This window comes from Nerophis ophidion, linkage group LG24, assembly GCF_033978795.1.
Source record: "Nerophis ophidion isolate RoL-2023_Sa linkage group LG24, RoL_Noph_v1.0, whole genome shotgun sequence".
Lineage (NCBI taxonomy): Eukaryota > Metazoa > Chordata > Actinopteri > Syngnathiformes > Syngnathidae > Nerophis > Nerophis ophidion.
The window spans coordinates 11,705,409-11,722,908 of record NC_084634.1 but is presented as its reverse complement, the minus strand read 5'-3'; the positions used below and the strand labels follow the sequence as shown (position 1 = coordinate 11,722,908).

Genomic DNA, 17,500 nt, shown 5'->3' with positions numbered 1-17,500 from the left:
TTTTCTTTTGTGTTAATGTGATTGAAAACAATGGCTGTTTACATACCCCGCCATTCCTTTAGAAACGGCTGTTGTTATGTAAACGGGGAAAGTCCAAATAAAAAGAGGTGGCGAACAATCTTTCGCCACAGCGTGGTGGAAAACTGTACAGACGTCTAATCAAGTTCCAAAGTAGATGAATCCATTTCAGCTCTTTATTGTTGTTGATCTTGCTTAGTCTTTTCCTATCTTTACTTTTGTCTTTTACTGGACTTCTATTTTTTTAAACTGAAATACACACGATGACAAATGTATAAGCTATGTGATTCAAATAACATACTGAAACATAATACACAATATATAAATATTAGCTTTACACAAACATTCAGTACTATCACCAAAGCGTAGTGTTGAAGCTATTTCAAAACATCCATTGAAACACTGCGAAAAAATAGTTTTTCAATACACATCTTACTGTCAAATTTAACAACTTTCCACCTTAATATTGAGTCACATAAACAAGTTAAACAGTTTACTTACAGACTTATCTATTCCAAGGCTTGCAAGAGCTAACGCAACTTGTCTACTTCTCAATTGCTTCATGAACTGAACTGACATCGTCAACCCGGATTTGATTGATTGATTGAAACTTGATTAGTAGATTGCACAGTATAGTACATATTCCGTACAATTGACCACTAAATGGTAACATCCGAATAAGTTTTTCAACTTGTTTAAGTCTGGGCCCACGTTAAAGTGCCCAAACTAATGAAGCGTAGTATTTTCATATTGCCACAAGGTGTCAGTAGGTGTCTACAATCAAATGGGCAGATCATAAAGTGTAAAGAAAATGTAAACATAGAGAGAAACCTGAGAAGAACTGTTGTCGTTCTATTTTTGCGGTGAATTTTTGTCCTGCTACTTATTTTGGATCAATCATAAAAAATATCACTAATTAGCGATATATCGCACACTTATGCCGTGATGCAGTTTTCACAGTACGCATATGGCTGTCGAAACTTGGGCTATGGAGCAGTAAACTGCATGGATTGTTTTCCCGAGATGCAATAGAACTGGACCAAGGCTAAGAAAAAAAAACTACCACAAAAGGCAAAACTAAGGACATGAACCAAAAGACTCGCTAAACGTGACATGAATAAACAAAACTTACTTGGAAAGAAAAGAGCAGAGCAGCATGAACTATGACATGGCATGAAGCAGAGTGATACATAACCAGAGTGAGCGTGAACGGACTGATGACGCCAGAACGACCAACAGAAAGTGACAGGCTTAAATAATACTGACATGATTGAAACAGGTGCGTGAGTCCAACACGTGAGACAGGTGAAACTAATGGTTCGCCATGGTGACAAAACAAGGGTGTGAACAAACAGGAACTAATGGAGTCTTGAAGTAACAGAACATACAAACCCCGTTTCCATATGAGTTGGGAAATTGTGTTAGATGTAAATATAAACGGAATAAAATGATTTGCAAATCATTTTCAACCCATATTCAGTTAAATATGTTACAAAGACAACATATTTGATGTTCAAACTGATAAACATTTTTTTTTTTTTTTGCAAATAATCATTCACTTTAGGCTTCACGGTGGCAGAGGGGTTAGTGCATCTGCCTCACAATACGAAGTTCCTGCAGTCCTGGGTTCAAATCCAGGCTCGGGATCTTTCTGTGTGGAGTTTGCATGTTCTCCCCGTGAATGCGTGGGTTCCCTCCGGGTACTCCGGCTTCATCCCACCTCCAAAGACATGCACCTGGGGATAGGTTGATTGGCAACACTAAATTGGCCCTAGTGTGTGAATGTGAGTATGAATGTTGTCTGTCTATCTGTGTTGGCCCTGCGATGAGGTGGCGACTTGTCCAGGGTGTACCCTGCCTTCCGCCCGATTGTAGCTGAGATAGGCGCCAGCGCCCCCCGCGACCCCGAAAGGGAATAAGCGGTAGAAAATGGATGGAAATGGCATTCACTTTAGAATTTGATGCCAGCAACACAGGACAAAAAAGTTGAGAAAAGTGGCAATAAATACTGATAAAGTTGAGGAATGCTCATCAAACACTTATATGGATCATCCCACAGGTGTAAAAAGAGCTTCCCAAAAAATGCTCAGTCTTTCACAAGAAAGGATGGGGCGAGGTACACCCCTTTGTGAGCAAATAGTCAAACAGTTTAAGAAGGTTTCTCAAAGTGTACTTGCAAGACATTTAGGGATTTCAACATCTACATATTATAAAAAGGTTAAGAGAATCTGGAGATATCACTCCACGTAAGCGGCATGGCCGGACACCAACATTGAATGGCCGTGACCTTGGGTCCCTCAGACGGCACTGTTTCAAAAACCGACATCAATCTCTAAAGGATATCACCACACTTCAGAAAACCACTGTCACTAAATACAGTTTGTCGCTAAATCTAACACAATTTCCCAACTCATATGGAAACAGGGTTTGTAACTAAAAAAAACATGGTCACAAGACATGACAATGGCTCTCACCCTCTCACCTCAATAATCTCCAGCATCTCCACCCGTGTTATTTTGCCGTCCCCGTCCAGGTCGTACATGTTGAAGGCCCAGTTGAGTTTCTGCTCAAAGCTGCCCCGAGACGTGATGGACAGCGCACAGATGAACTCTCTGAAGTCGATGGTGCCGTCGCCGTTCTTGTCGAAAGTCCTGAAGGCGTGCTGGGCGAACTTGGACGCGTCCCCGTAAGGGAAGAACTATACGGGGAAAAGAGAGGTCAAGTTAAAAAAAAAGCACATAAAAGAGCTCTTACCATGAATTGATTAACATGGACCCCGACTTAAACAAGTGGAAAAACGTATTCGGGTGTAACCATTTAGTGGTCAATTGTACGGAATTTGTACTGAACTGTGCAATCTACTAATAAAAGTTTCAATCAATCAATCAATCAAAAAATGCACAAATGTGTTTTTTACGCATCCCTGTGGTATTTGTGCATTTCTGTTTTTGTTTTTTTTAAAGGAGCTGAAGACCCCCTCTCTATTCCTTGCACTTCACAGACAGCTGTTGCGTGAACAAAGCACAGTTCAAGGTCAAATACAGATATTAAATATCCTAACCCTTACTTACCCTAACCTGGTCAAGCGTCAGCCGTTTACTTTATTGGTCCCCGAGGGCAAATTCAGATTTTCAGCACTATCGCATTTAAAAGCAGACAAACATTACAGGTAGACAGAACAGGAACCTGTAAATTGTACTTGCACTGCTCTTAATCGATCTTACATCAAGCCTGCATTGATCTAAAAATGGTTCTACATCAATTTTTGATTACCTCAATCTTGAATTGACCTTGCATCGACCTTACATCAAGCCTGCATTGACCTTACATTGATCTTGAATCAATCAATTTTACATCTTCCATTGATCATAAATGGACATTGATATTCAATTGATCTTGCATTGATCTTAAATGGACATTGATCTTGCATTGATCTTAAATTGATCTTGCATCAATCTTACATACATTTTACATTGAACCTAAGTTGTACTTGCACTGATCTTACATTGATCTTAATATATCTTCCATCAAGCCTGCATTGATCTAAAATTGATCTTGCCTACATTGATCTTGCATTGATTTTACATTGATCTTAAATACATTTTGAATTGATCTTAAAAAGATCTTACATCGATCTCTGACACTGATCTTAAATCAATCTTGCATTGATCTTAAATTGCTCTTGCATTGATCTTAAATTGATCTTACATCAATCTTGCACTGATTTTACATCCATCTTAAATCGATCTTAAATTGATCTTGCATAGATCTTACATCTGTCTTACATCGATCTTGCATTGATCTTAAATTGCTCTTGCATTGATCTTAGATTGATCTTGCATTGATTTTACATCGATCTTACATCAATCTTACATCGTTACATCGATCTTGCATTGATCTTACATCGATCTAGCCTTGAGCTTAAATTGCTCTTGCATTGATTTTAAATTGATCTTGCATTAATTTTACATCGATCTTACATCGCTCTTGCATCGATCTTGCCTTGATCTTAAATTGCTCTTCCATTGATTTTAAATTGATCTTACATTAATTTTACATCGATCTTGCATTGATCTTACATCGACCTTACATTGATCTTCCATTGATCTTGCCTTGATCTTAAATTGCTTTTGCATTGATTTTAAATTGATCTTGCATTGATCTTACATCGATCTTGCATTGATCTTGCATCGACCTTACATTGATCTTGCATTGATCTTGCCTTTATCTTAAATTGCTTTTGCATTGATTTTACATCGAACTTGCATTGATCTTGCCTTGATCTTAAATTGCTCTTGCATTGATTTTAAATTGATCTTGCATTGATTTTACATCGATCTTGCATTGATCTTGCATCGATCTTGCCTTGATCTTGCATAGATTTAACATTGATCTTGCATTGATTTTACAATGATCTTACATCAATCTTACATCGATCTTGCATTAAATCGTCAATTGCTCTTGCATTGATCCTAAATTGATCTTGCATTGATTTTACATCGATCTTACATCGCTCATGCATTGATCTTACATCAATCTTGCATCGATCTTAAATTGATCTTGCATAGATCTTACATCGATTTCGCATCTAATTTCCATTGATCTTAAATTGATCTTGCATTGATCTTCAATTGATCTTACATCGTTCTTGCATTGATCTTACATCGATCTCTCGTCCACAGCACCACACGCAGATAAAATGTGTTGCAGGTGTATGTGTTGTCCTGGTGTTTTTTAAAAGTGTTTTTTCAACATTGTTTAGTCTGGAGGCGGCACTGGAGTGTGTGGAGACGAATGTGCGTTGCCACACAGCACATTCCACCAGACAAACTAAACTGTTCCTTCTCTGCACTCGCATCTATTCTATGTCCACCTATTACACATTGAACAGTAGATTCTGTTTTCACCGGCTGATCCTGCGATTCAGACTACACCGCCTCTGCTGGTGGCACCCAAGAACCGCACTGAATTCAAGATGAAGATCAATCGATTTCCCCACGAGCTGATTGATTACGCCCACTTTTCTAACCTCCTTTCTAACGCTCCTGCCCCACTCCTGTACTTGTGAGGGATTTGGCCAGATGGACTTCTCCAGGCTCCATAAGAGCTCACGCCAGTGGTCGTGTGAGCTTGGCACGGACCACGCAGAACACGAAAGCCTCTGTAGTGGGGCTGCGAGCTGGCACTGGTACTGAGGAACACTCGGAGAGAGGTTGGCAGAGGCGACACTCCACCAGTCGCACATCTCACTTAACGCCGGAGAACAGACGAATAATTCAGTCTGCGACGGAGCGGGCCCGCGCCGGCGGAATCGCACAGAGAAGAAGCTCATCAGGAAGTGAGAAAAGGATTTAGCAAGTCTGGACTAAAAAAGAACCCCCCGAGTGCCAGCATTTGCGTTTGCGTGCCGGCTCTTCAGATAACAGCTAAGCTGGACGGACATCTTGCAGCTTAAAAGCTCCCAGTGATGAGCCAGCAAGGGTCAGGGTTTCAAAAGTGCTGATTTCTTCATTCCATGCAGGCTGTTGCAGTTTGGGGAGTAGCAGTTGGCATGGAAACCGGATTATGTTCCACAGCAGCTATCCGGAAACCCAAAAAGGATCAAATCCGGCCAAATTGTGAGGAAACACTCAAAATAAGCCGCGGCAAATGAAACCCATCTCCGATTTTAATCTTTTTCCTTCACTCAGTTCATTTTTTCCTACGCTCTGCACCCTGCGGCTTATAATACAGACCTGCTCATTAACATATTTCTCTTTGCTAATGGCTGTAGTACAAATAGTAAAAAAAACTAAACCAAATAGATTGAATAGGTGTGTCATTGTTTGTGCTACGCCGCCATCTTTTGGACAAATTCGCTCACTGCAGGTGCTGCAGTGTCCTTCCATTTAGTGCTTTGAACCAGAGGCAGAAGTCAGTCTTCTCGAGGGCCATTGCGTTTATAATAATAATAATATTTTATTTGTAAAAAGCACTTTACATTGAGCAAACAACCTCAAAATGCTACAGTGTATTAAAATAATAATAATAATAATAAAAATAAATAAAATATAAAAACTAGAACAGCCTAATAGCTAGAACTAGTATGCATTTATTTATAAAAATACTTTTTTTTGAGAAAGGTTTTTAAGTGTTTTTTAAAAGCATCCAGTGTCTAAGATGCCCTTAGGTCAGGGGTTGGCAACCTTTATCATTCAAAGACCCATTTTGACCCGTTTCACAAAATAAAGAAAACAATGGGAGCCCCAAAACACTTTTGAAATTTAATATGAAATGATACTGCATACAGAGTTTTTTTTCTGCTTTGTGTTATGTATAAAGCAGGGGTCACACTGTAATATGAAAAATTAAACACCTTAATATGAATATTAAATGTTAGTGCGGCCCGCGAGTTTTATATGAGTGACGCTTGACAGCAGCACACTTGCCAACGCAATTTTTCCGGGAGACTTCCGTATTAGAGAGCAAATATTCTCTGAAGTACCTGCTGATTTTTACCAAACCAACAATAACAAGGGCGTATGTTATGATGACACTGTCTTTAGCGCCCTCTACAACCTGAACTAACGGCTACAAGGCATACTTGTTCAACAGCCATACAGGCGATATAAACAACGTTAACACTCTTACTAATATGCGCCGCACTGTGAACCCACACCAAACAAGATTGAGAAACACATTTCGGGAGAACATCCGCACTTTAACACAACAGAACAAATACCCAGAATCCCATGCATCCCTAACTCTTCCGGGCTACATTATACACCCCGCTACCGTCCAACCACCCCCTCCACCCCTCCGTGCGTCAGTTGAGTCTGCAGTTCTGAGTTGAACTAGGTCTTATTAATCATCAATATTCTGCTGTTTTCACTTTTCAGTCTGTCATCTTCCTGTCTAACCCTACCCCTTCTGCTGTTGTTGTTCCTGACCACTACTGTTAAAGACGACAGGTGATTAGACAACTCGTACCACCTGGGAAATCGAATCACCTGCCAGCTGTGTCTCGCCGTCAGCACTGCAACGCCCCAGTCTGATGGTGCTTGGTCTTCAGCACCATGGACAGAGGCGGTGACCTTTGCTCCTGCAGGCGCGCTGATCACACGCTCACGCTCCCTCCACAATACAACCAAAACTATTTTTTCTCACTAAAGCGTCACATTTGTGATGTCCTTAGGAGTGTTTTCATGCATACTTGTAAGTGCTATCATAATGTAATCTAGCTAGCATTGTTAGCATTAGCTAATATGCTAACATGTTTTACAAGTGTCTGTGTTATTATTGTTAACTGAGAATGGCATTATTTTTGTATTGTTTCAGTTTCAAAAATACCTCAGTAAATTCACCAAAACGTCACCGCAGAGTTATTGGGTCTTTTTAGCTGATTGAGAGCTACCCGGGAGTGGACCACTCCTCTTATTAAGTCAGTTTAGCCGATTGGAGAGCGAGCTTGCGCAGCCCGTGGGTCCATGACGATTGCTTCTGTTTAATTTGATCAGCCGTTTTACTGCCGTGTTACAGACACAGTTTAGAAAAAATTAAGATATGCAAATAAACATTTATAGAATATTTCTGTGTAAGCAACTTAGTTCACAACGTATATATCTGTGGCTTATATAGTCTGATAAGCGGGAAGTGTGTTTTTACTTAAATCCAGTGAAAAATGGGACGGTTTGGTTAAAAGACAATTGTTTTAGTAATATTGTAAAACTTACAAACGTTTCTTGGAGTAATGAACCAAGAATCCATACGAGTAGTGTGAAGTGAAGTGAATTATATTTATATGGGGACGGCGTGGCGCAGTGGGAGAGTGGCCGTGCGCAACCCGAGGGTCCCTGGTTCAATCCCCACCTAGTACCAACCTCATCATGTCCGTTGTGTCCTGAGCAAGACACTTCACCCTTGCTCCTGATGGGTGCTGGTTGGCGCCTTGCATGGCAGCTCCCTCCATCAGTGTGTGAATGTGTGTGTGAATGGGTAAATGTGGAAGTAGTGTCAAAGCGCTTTGAGTACCTTGAAGGTAGAAAAGCGCTATACAAGTACAACCCATTTATCATTTTATATAGCGCTTTTTCTCTAGTGACCCAAAGCGCTTTACATTGTGAAACCCAATATCTATTTTTTACATTTAAACCAGTGTGGGTGGCACTGGGAACAGGTGGGTAAAGTGTCTTGCCAATGGACACAACGGCAGTGACTAGGATGGCGGAAGCGGGGATCGAACCTGCAACCCTCAAGTTGCTGGCACGGCCGCTCTACCAACCGAGCTATACCGCCCCAGAGTAGAAACGCTATGAATGATTAAGAGAAGGGACGGCACTTCTAGTCACGGATCAAAGCACAGTCTAAACAGAAGGGCAATGCAACACTGCAGCACCCGCAATGAAGTGCATTATATTTATATAGCGCTTTTTCTCTAGTGACTCAAAGCGCTTTACATAGTGAAACCCAATATCTAAGTTACATTTAAACCAGTGTGGGTGGCACTGGGAGCAGGTGGGTAAAGTGTCTTGCCCAAGAAAACTAAGGCAGTGACTAGGATAGCGGAAGCAGGAATCAAACCTACAACCACTCAACCAACCGAGCTATACCGCCCGTAAATGAGAAAAGATGGTGCCATAGCACAAACAATAACACACATCTATTCAGTGGCCTTGTGGTTAGAGTGTCCGCCCTGAAATCGTAAGGTCGTGAGTTCAGACTCCGGCCGAGTCGTACCAAAGACTATAAAAATGGGACCCGTTACCTCCCTGCTTGGCACTCAGCATCAAGGGTTGGAATTGGGGGGTTAAATCAACAAAAATGATTCCCGAGCGCGGCCACCGCTGCTGCCCACTGCTCCCCTCACCTCCCAGGGGTGATCAAGGGTGATGGGTCGAATGCAGAGAATAATTACGCCACACTTAGAGTGTGTGTGACAATCATTGGAACTTTAACTTATATTTAGTGTATTTGCTTGTCTTTTAATTATTTGCATGAAAAAAATCCACAAATAAGCCACCTGGTTTTATAAACCGCAGGGTTCAAAGCGTAGATAAAAAGGAGCTGCTTTTAGTCCGAAAGTTTACGGTAAACATCCATGCATCCCTCCATTATTCTATCGCTTGTCCCTTTTCGGGTCACGGGGGATGCTGGAGCCTATCTCAGCTGCTTTCGGGCGGAAGGCAGGTACACCCTGGACAAGTCGCCACCTCATCGCAGGGCCAACAGACAACATTCACACTCACATTCACACACTAGGGACCATTTTAGTGTTGCCAATCAACTTATCCCCAGGTGCATGTCTTTGGAGGTGAGAGGAAGCCGGAGTACCCGGAGGGAACCCACGCAGTCGGGGCGGTATAGCAACTTGGGGGTTCCAGGTTCGATTCCCGCTTTCGCCACCCTAGTCACTGCCGTTGTGCCCTTGGGCAAGACACTTTACCCACCTGCTCCCAGTGCCACCCACAATGGTTTGAATCTAACTTAGATATTGGTTTTCACTATGTCAGGGCTCGGCAAGCGAAAATGTTGAAAGAGCCATTTTGGACCAAAAATACAAAAACAAATCTGTCTGGAGCCGCCAAAAATTAAAAGCCATATTACATACAGATAGTGTGTCATGACATATATGAATTGAATCAAGAGGACTTAAAGGAAACTAAATGAGCTCAACTATAGCTACAAATGAGGCATAATGATGCAATGTGTAAATGTAGCTAGCCTAAATAGCATGTTAGCATCGATTAGCTTGCGGTCATGCAGGGACCGAACATGTCTGATTAGCACTCCACATAAGTCAATAACATCAACAAAACTCACCTTTGTGCATTCACGCACAACGTTAAAAGTTTGGTGGGTAAAATGAGACCGAAAAAGAAGCGGCATAAAATAACGTCCCAGAAAGTCGGAGAAAGTCGTACATGTAAACAAACCACGGTGCGTTCAAGGACCGCCAAAATTAGTAGGACAAAACGGCGCTCGCCAAATACTTGAATCAGTGAAGCATGTGTAATGTAAACAGCAGGACTGTGAATCTTTGGGTGTCCCACGATTCAATTCAATATCGATTCTTGGGGTCATGATTCGATAATATATCGATTTTTTTCGATTCTTGATTCAAAAACGATATTTTTCCGATTCAAAATGATTCTGTATTCATTCAATACACAGGATTTCAGCAGGATCGACCCCAGTCTGCTGACATGCTAGCAGAGTAGTAGATTTAAAAACAAAAAAAGCTTTTATAATTGTAAAGGACAATGTTTTATAAGAGATGCGATGCAAGTGTAAGCCACTGTGACACTATTGTTCTTTTTTATTATTTTTATAAATGTCTAATGATAATGCCAGTGAGGGATTTTTAATCACTGCTATGCTGAAATTATAACTAATATTGATACTGTTGTTGATAATATTCATTTTTGTTTCATTACTTTTGGTTTGTTCTGATTCGTGTTTGTGTCTCCTCTCAATTGCTCTGTTTATTGCAGTGTTGCTGGGTCCGGTTTGGTTTTGGAATTGGATTGCATTGTTATGGTATTGTTGTGTAGTGGTTTGTTGGATTTATTAAAAAAAATAAAAAAAATTAAATTAAAAAAAAAATCGATTTTTTAAAAATGAGAATCGATTCTGAATCGCACAACGTAAACGATTTGATTCATATTCGAATTGAATTTTTCCCACATCCCTAGTAAACAGTGTGCGTTATAACAATTAGGGAGGTTTGGGTCATGTTTGTCCTTCTGCAGAAACCATATTAAAACAAAAAATGTATTTTTTTTCCCTACATTTGTTTCCATTTTTCACACATTTTTGAAAAAGCTCCAGAGAGCCACTAGGGCGGCGCTAAAGTAGAGCCGCGGGTTTCCGACCCCCGCACTATGTAAAGCGCTTTGTGTCGCAAAGTGGACTATGGTGTGGTTTGTTTTCCCGGAATGCAAAGGAACTGGACCGGTCTTGGCATTAAGGTAAAGACATATTTTATTATACTATAAAATGTGAAAACAAAAAGGCAGAGGCCACAACAATTTAGGACATGAAAACATGAACTAAACAACGCACTCAACCAGGGGTCGGGAACCTTTTTGGCTGAGAGAGCCATGAAAGCAAAATATTATAAAATGTATTTCCGAGAGAGCCATATAATAATTTTTAACACTGAATACAAATAAATGTGTGCACTTTTAAGTAAGACCAACATTTTAAGAATATAATAAGTATCTTCTTCTTTTTAATAACATTGTTATTCTGAAGCTAATGAATAAAATAGTTCTTACTATTAATGCGACTTCTTGAACAGGAACGGTAGAAAACGGATGGATGGATTAAAATGCATGAGAATGTTTTATATTTGGAACATTATTTTTAACACTGTGATTAGCAGCGGAATTATTCATTACTTATCGCTGTGTTTTTCAACCACTGTGCCGCGGCTGTGAGATACAGTCTGGTGTGTCGTGGGAGACATTATGTCATTTCACCTAATTGGGTTGATAATATTTTTTGCAAACCTGTAACTATAATTCAAAAATGTGCTGTTATTGAGTGTCTGTGCTGTAAAGAGCTCGGCAGAGTAAGCGTGTAATACTCTTCCATATCAGTAGGTGGCAGCAAGTAGCTAATTGCTTTTGTAGATGTCGGGAACATGGTATGTCGTGATCACAATATGCGGGAGGCAGCATGTAGGTAAACATGTATCCAACACTTAAACTAAAAATAAACAAAAGGCGAGTGCTGCTAAGAAAAGGCATTGAAGCAAAACAAAACTTAAACTGAACTGGCTGCAAAGTAAACAAAAACAGAATGCTGGACGACAGCAAAGACTTACAGTGTGTGGAGCGGCCGGCGTCCACAAAGTACATCCGTACATGGCATGACGATCAACAATGTCCACACAAAGAAGGAGTGCGTCCGCACAACTTAAATAGTCTTGATTGTCAAAACAAAGCAGGTGCGATGAATAGCATTCAAGGAGGACATGAAACTGCTACAGGAAAATACCAACAAAAGAAGAAAAGCCACCAAAATAAGAGCGCAAGTCACACAGGAAAACACAGAAAAAACTCAAAATAAGTTACGGCTAGACAGTACACCTACATAGGGACAAGAGCTATTGCGAGAACAATTTTTTTTTGTCATTGAGTTTAATTTTTTAAATGTTTTCTGCTGGTGGTGCGCCTCAGAATTTTTTCAATGAAAAAAAATGTGTTTTAGCTCAAAAAAGGATGAAAAACACTGACTTATCGTGTTAAGCAATGCCAGCTAAGATTTATCTGAGAGCCAGATGCAGTCATCAAAAGAGCCACATCCGGCTCTAGAGCCATAGGTTCCCTACCCCTGCACTAAACTGTGGCTTGAATAACGAAGAAAACTTACGTGGCAAGACAAGAGCGGCATGGAACAACGACGACGCCAGAACGACCAACTGAAAAAGCAGGCTTAAATAATAATGACATGATTGAAACAGGTGCGTGAATCCAACACGTAAGACTGGTGAAACACTGGGTCGCCATGGTGACAAAAACAGGAACTAGTGGCATCTTAAACATCCATCCATCCATCCATTTTCTACCGCTTATTCCCTTTTGGGGTTGCGGGGGGCGCTGGCGCTTATCTCAGCTACAATTGGGCGGAAGGCGGGGTACACCCTGGACAAGTCGCCACCTCATCGCAGGGCCAACACAGATAGACAGACAACATTCACACTCACATTCACACACTAGGGCCAATTTAGTGTTGCCAATCAACCTATCCCCAGGTGCATGTCTTTGGAAGTGGTTGGAAGCCGGAGTACCCGGAGGGAACCCACGCATTCACGGGGAGAACATGCAAACTCCACACAGAAAGATCCCGAGGCTGGATTTGAAGCCAGGACTGCAGGACCTTCGTATTGTGAGGCAGACGCACTAACCCCTCTGCCACCGTGAAGCCCAGAACATAACTAAAAAAAAAAAACAGGTCTTGATCCGACAAGTTTGTCAAATTATCGGCCCGTTTCCAAATTACCTTTTGTGTCAAAGATTTTGGAGAAATGTGTTCTGGCACAACTGCAGCCTTTTTTTAGATGAAAATAGCACCTTAGATCCATTTCAGTCTGGATACAAAGCTTTGCAGAGTACTGAATCTCCACTTTTAAAGGTTTTTAATGACTTGCTTTTAATGTCTGATTCTGGCAGCTCTGCCATTTTAGTGCTTTTAGATCTTACAGCTGCCTTTGACACAGTGGACCACACAATTCTTTTAGACCGCCTGAGAGACTGTGTGGGTGTCAGGGGGACTGCGTTACAGTGTCCTACCTGTCTGAGAGGTCCTTCTCTGTCAGGCTGGGGGACGCCACCTCTTCTTCTGCCCCGCTTTACTGTGGTGTCCCCCAGGGATCTATTTTAGGCCCCATCCTGTTCGCTCTTTATCTCCTCCCTCTTGGAGATATTTTTAAGAAACATGGAGTGTTTTATCACTTTTATGCAGATGACTGCCAAATTTATATGCCGATTTCAAAAAGCCACGGCCCCCTGACACCCCTTCTTAACTGTCTATGCGACGTCAAGGCTTGGTTAGCCCAGAATTTTTTCATAATGAATGAGGGAAAAACGGAAATTTTAGTTTTTGGTCCGGCCCTCACTGACTTGGGACCATTGCAAAATGATGTGCGTCCCAAAGTCACCAGCCTTGGCGTCACTATAGACAGAGATTTTAAACTAGACAAACAAGTCAATGGCGTTTTAAAATCGTGTTTTTATCACCTTCCTCTTTTAGTAAAGGTTAAACCGTTTTTATCTTTTAACCTTTTTGAACAAGTCGTGCATGCTTTTATTTCAAGTCGCCTGGACTACAGCAAGGCACTTTATGCTGGCATTAGCCAAAAAGCTCTCTCCCGGTTGCAGTTAGTCCAGAACGCGGCAGCACGACTTTTAACAGGGGCCAGGAAACGCCAGCATATAACCCCAGTTCTTCAGAGTTTGCACTGGCTCCCTGTTCATTTTAGAATTGATTTTAAAACATTGCTGTTTGTTTTTAAATCTTTACATGGACTGGCACCTCAATATATCTCGGACCTCATCCAAATTTACATTCCTGCGCGCGCTCTGAGGTCCGAGAGCCAGTTCCAGCTCGTGGTGCCCAAGACCAGACTTAAGACCAGGGGAGACAGGGCCTTCTCTGTGGTCGGCCCTAAGCTCTGGAACACTCTGCCCCTCCATGTTCAAACTGCTTCCACAGTGGAGTGTTTTAAGTCTCGTCTTAAGACCCACTTTTATTCTTTGGCTTTTAACACTACGTGAGTTGTGTGGTCCTCTGTTGTCCTCTGTGTTTTTTATACTCTTTGATTTCTATTTTACTGTTTTAATTGATTTTACCCTTTAAAATAGTTTTTAATCATATTTGTTTTTATATTGTTTTTTTAATTTATTTTAAGTGAGTGTGAATGTTGTCTGTCTATCTGTGTTGGCCCTGTGATGAGGCGGCGACTTGTCCAGGGTGTACCCCGCCTTCCGCCCGATTGTAGCGGAGATAGGCGCCAAAAGGGAATAAGCGGTAGAAAATGGATGGATGGATGGTTTTGTATTTATTTATTTTTTGTTTCTACTCAGTCATTGGTGGAGCATAATATTGTTTTTTTTTAATATTGTTTTTAACATGGCTGTGCAGCACTTTGGAAAGGTTATTGTTGTTTAAATGTGCTATATAAATAAAGTGGATTGGATTGGATTGAAAAAAAAAACATGACACTTTGAGTCACTAGAGAAAAGCGCTATATAAATATATAATTTATATAATATATATATAATATAATAAATAAATATAATTCACTTCAGAACATGCAAACTCCACACAGAAGTGAAGTGAAGTGAATTATATTTATATAGCGCTTTTTCTCTAGTGACTCAAAGCGCTTTACATAGTGAAACCCAATATCTAAGTTACATTTTTAAACCAGTGTGGGTGGCACTGGGAGCAGGTGGGTAAAGTGTCTTGCCCAAGGACACAACTAGAATAAACTAAAAGGAGAAGTATTGCGTAAAGAGATTATTTTAGATTGTACCTAAAGTCATGACTGTTTTTATTGACTATTGAGTATTTTATTGATTATGGGATAAGCAGCAGAAAATGGATGGATGATACTTTTTCGTCACTTATTGTTTGTCTTTGGTACACTAATGTGTATATTTTAGGCCATTGGTTCTTTGTTTTATTTTTGCAAAAATGTATACAGTATATCTATTTTTATATTGCTATTTTTATCTTTGGTATGAAAATTATTATGTAACAACATCTATTAGTATTTTTTGGTTCTTTGTTGTTGCTATTTTTGTATTATGACAATTTATTATTGGATCATGTTGTACTGCATTTTAATCGTTTGTTCTGTGGTTGTGTGATGTTTTTTGCCTGGACCCCAGGAAGAATAGTGTCCACTGCGGTGTAGACTAATGGGGATCCTTAATAAACTAATAATAAACAACGGTAGTGACTAGGATGACGGAAGCGGGAATCGAACCTACAACCCTCAAGTTGCTGGCACGGCCGCTCTACCAACCGAGCTATGCCGATAGATCCCGATCCTTGGATTGAACTCATGACTATTCAAGACCTTTGTAATGTGAGGCACATGCACTAACCCCTGTTCCACCGTGCTGCCCTATGGTAAACATATTTAGGGATTTTGTGACCAAACACTTTTTCCTTTGGTATTCAGTCCGCCTGTGGACATCTGCCGTGCGTCAGATTGCGTAAACATCGTCTTCGTCTCAGACGCACATAGAAAACCCCTCAATCAGGACGCGGGGTTGACTCTCTTTGTCGAAGCATCCTGCCTATGATGCTTCGCTGAGCTTCACGAGGAGGCTTGAGAGGACGGGACGACATGCATAATCTATTGCAGAGGCATTTACAGTGTGTGTGTGTGTGTCTGTGTGTGTGTGTGGGCGGAGGAGGGGTCTGCGTGAGAGGGACGGGGTCCTGTGCTCGCTCTTATATAAACCCAGAGTGACATGCGAGGCACAGGCTGAAACTCAGCCAGCACACTGCCATTGTTGCTGCCGTGTCCATGGCTTCAGGGCCCCACACCAACACACACACACACACACACACACACACACACACACACACACACACACACACACACACACACACACACACACACACACACACACACACACACACACGACCATACAAAAACAGATAAGCATTCAAAGTGTTCCTACATATCAGAGCTGTCAAAGTTCACGCAGCGGCTTGTTTCTGGGGGCCGGTATATCGATAGAAAACCTCACAATAATGTCAGACTGAATGCTAAAAACGTTATGACAGACCTCCTTAAAAAGCAGAATGGAATTTTACTTTTTTTTTTCTTTTTTTTTTTTACTGATGACACACGCAGAGTGTACATGAAAATAAAGAATGAGGGGTTCACAATATTAACTATGAGGGATGAAACACTGAATATTGACAAAATATGAACGTCACCTACCCTCTCCATCCACATATTTTACAAACCCTGTTTCCATATGAGTTGGGAAATTGTGTTAGATGTAAATATAAACGGAATACAATGATTTGCAAATCATTTTTAAGCCATATTCAGTTGAATATTCTACAAAGAATAAACATATTTGTGATGTTCAAACTGATAAAAAATTTTTTTTTTTTGCAAATAATCATTCACTCTACAATTTGATGCCAGCAACACGTGACAAAGAAGTTGGTAAAGGCGGCAATAAATACTGATAAAGTTGAGGAATGCTCATCAAACACTTATTTGGAACATCTCACAGGTGTGCAGGCTAATTGGGAACAAGTGGGTAAAAAAAAAGCTTCTCAAAAAATGCTCAGTCTTTCACAAGAAAGGATGGGGCGAGGTACACCCCTTTGTCCAAAACTGCTTAAAAGAATAGTCAAGCAGTTTAAGAACAACGTTTCTCAAAGTGCAATTGCAAGAAATTTAGGGATTTCAACACATATGGTCCATAATATCATCAAAAGGTTCAGAGAATCTGGAGAAATCACTCCACGTAAGCGGCATGGCCGGAAACCGTGACCTTCGATCCCTCAGACGGCCCTGCATCAAAAACCGACATCAATCTCTAAAGGATATCACCACATGGGCTCAGGAACACTTCAGAAAACCACTGTCACTAAATACAGTTGGTCGCTACATCTCTACAATGCAAAGCGAAAGCCATTTATCAACAACATCCAGAAACGTCACTGGCTTCTCTGGGCCCGAGATCATTTAAGATGGACTGATGCAAAGTGGAAAAGTGTTTTGTGGTCTGACGAGTTAAATATTTCTTCAAACTTTTTATGATTAAAATTCCCAAAAATAATTCTGGCAAATTTAGAAAATCTTTAGAATCAAATTTAAATCTTATTTCAAAATCTTTTGAATTTCTTTTTCAAATTTTAGTTCTGGAAAATATAGAAGAAATAATGATTAGTCTTAGAAATATAGCTTGGTCCAATTTGTTATATACTCCAACAAAATGCAGATTGGATTTTAACCTAT

The 17,500-nt window shown here is 40.6% G+C and overlaps 1 protein-coding gene across 3 annotated transcripts in view; it reads right to left on the bottom strand.

The window, feature by feature from the left end:
- vsnl1a (visinin-like 1a) overlaps positions 1 to 17,500 on the bottom strand; it is a 109,798-nt gene that overhangs the window by 431 nt on the left and 91,867 nt on the right. For all 3 annotated transcript variants that reach the window (XM_061885976.1, XM_061885975.1, XM_061885977.1), the window contains exon 3: positions 2,501 to 2,716. In XM_061885976.1, the coding sequence (XP_061741960.1) occupies positions 2,501 to 2,716 (216 nt within the window). The remainder of the gene's footprint in view (positions 1 to 2,500; positions 2,717 to 17,500) is intronic.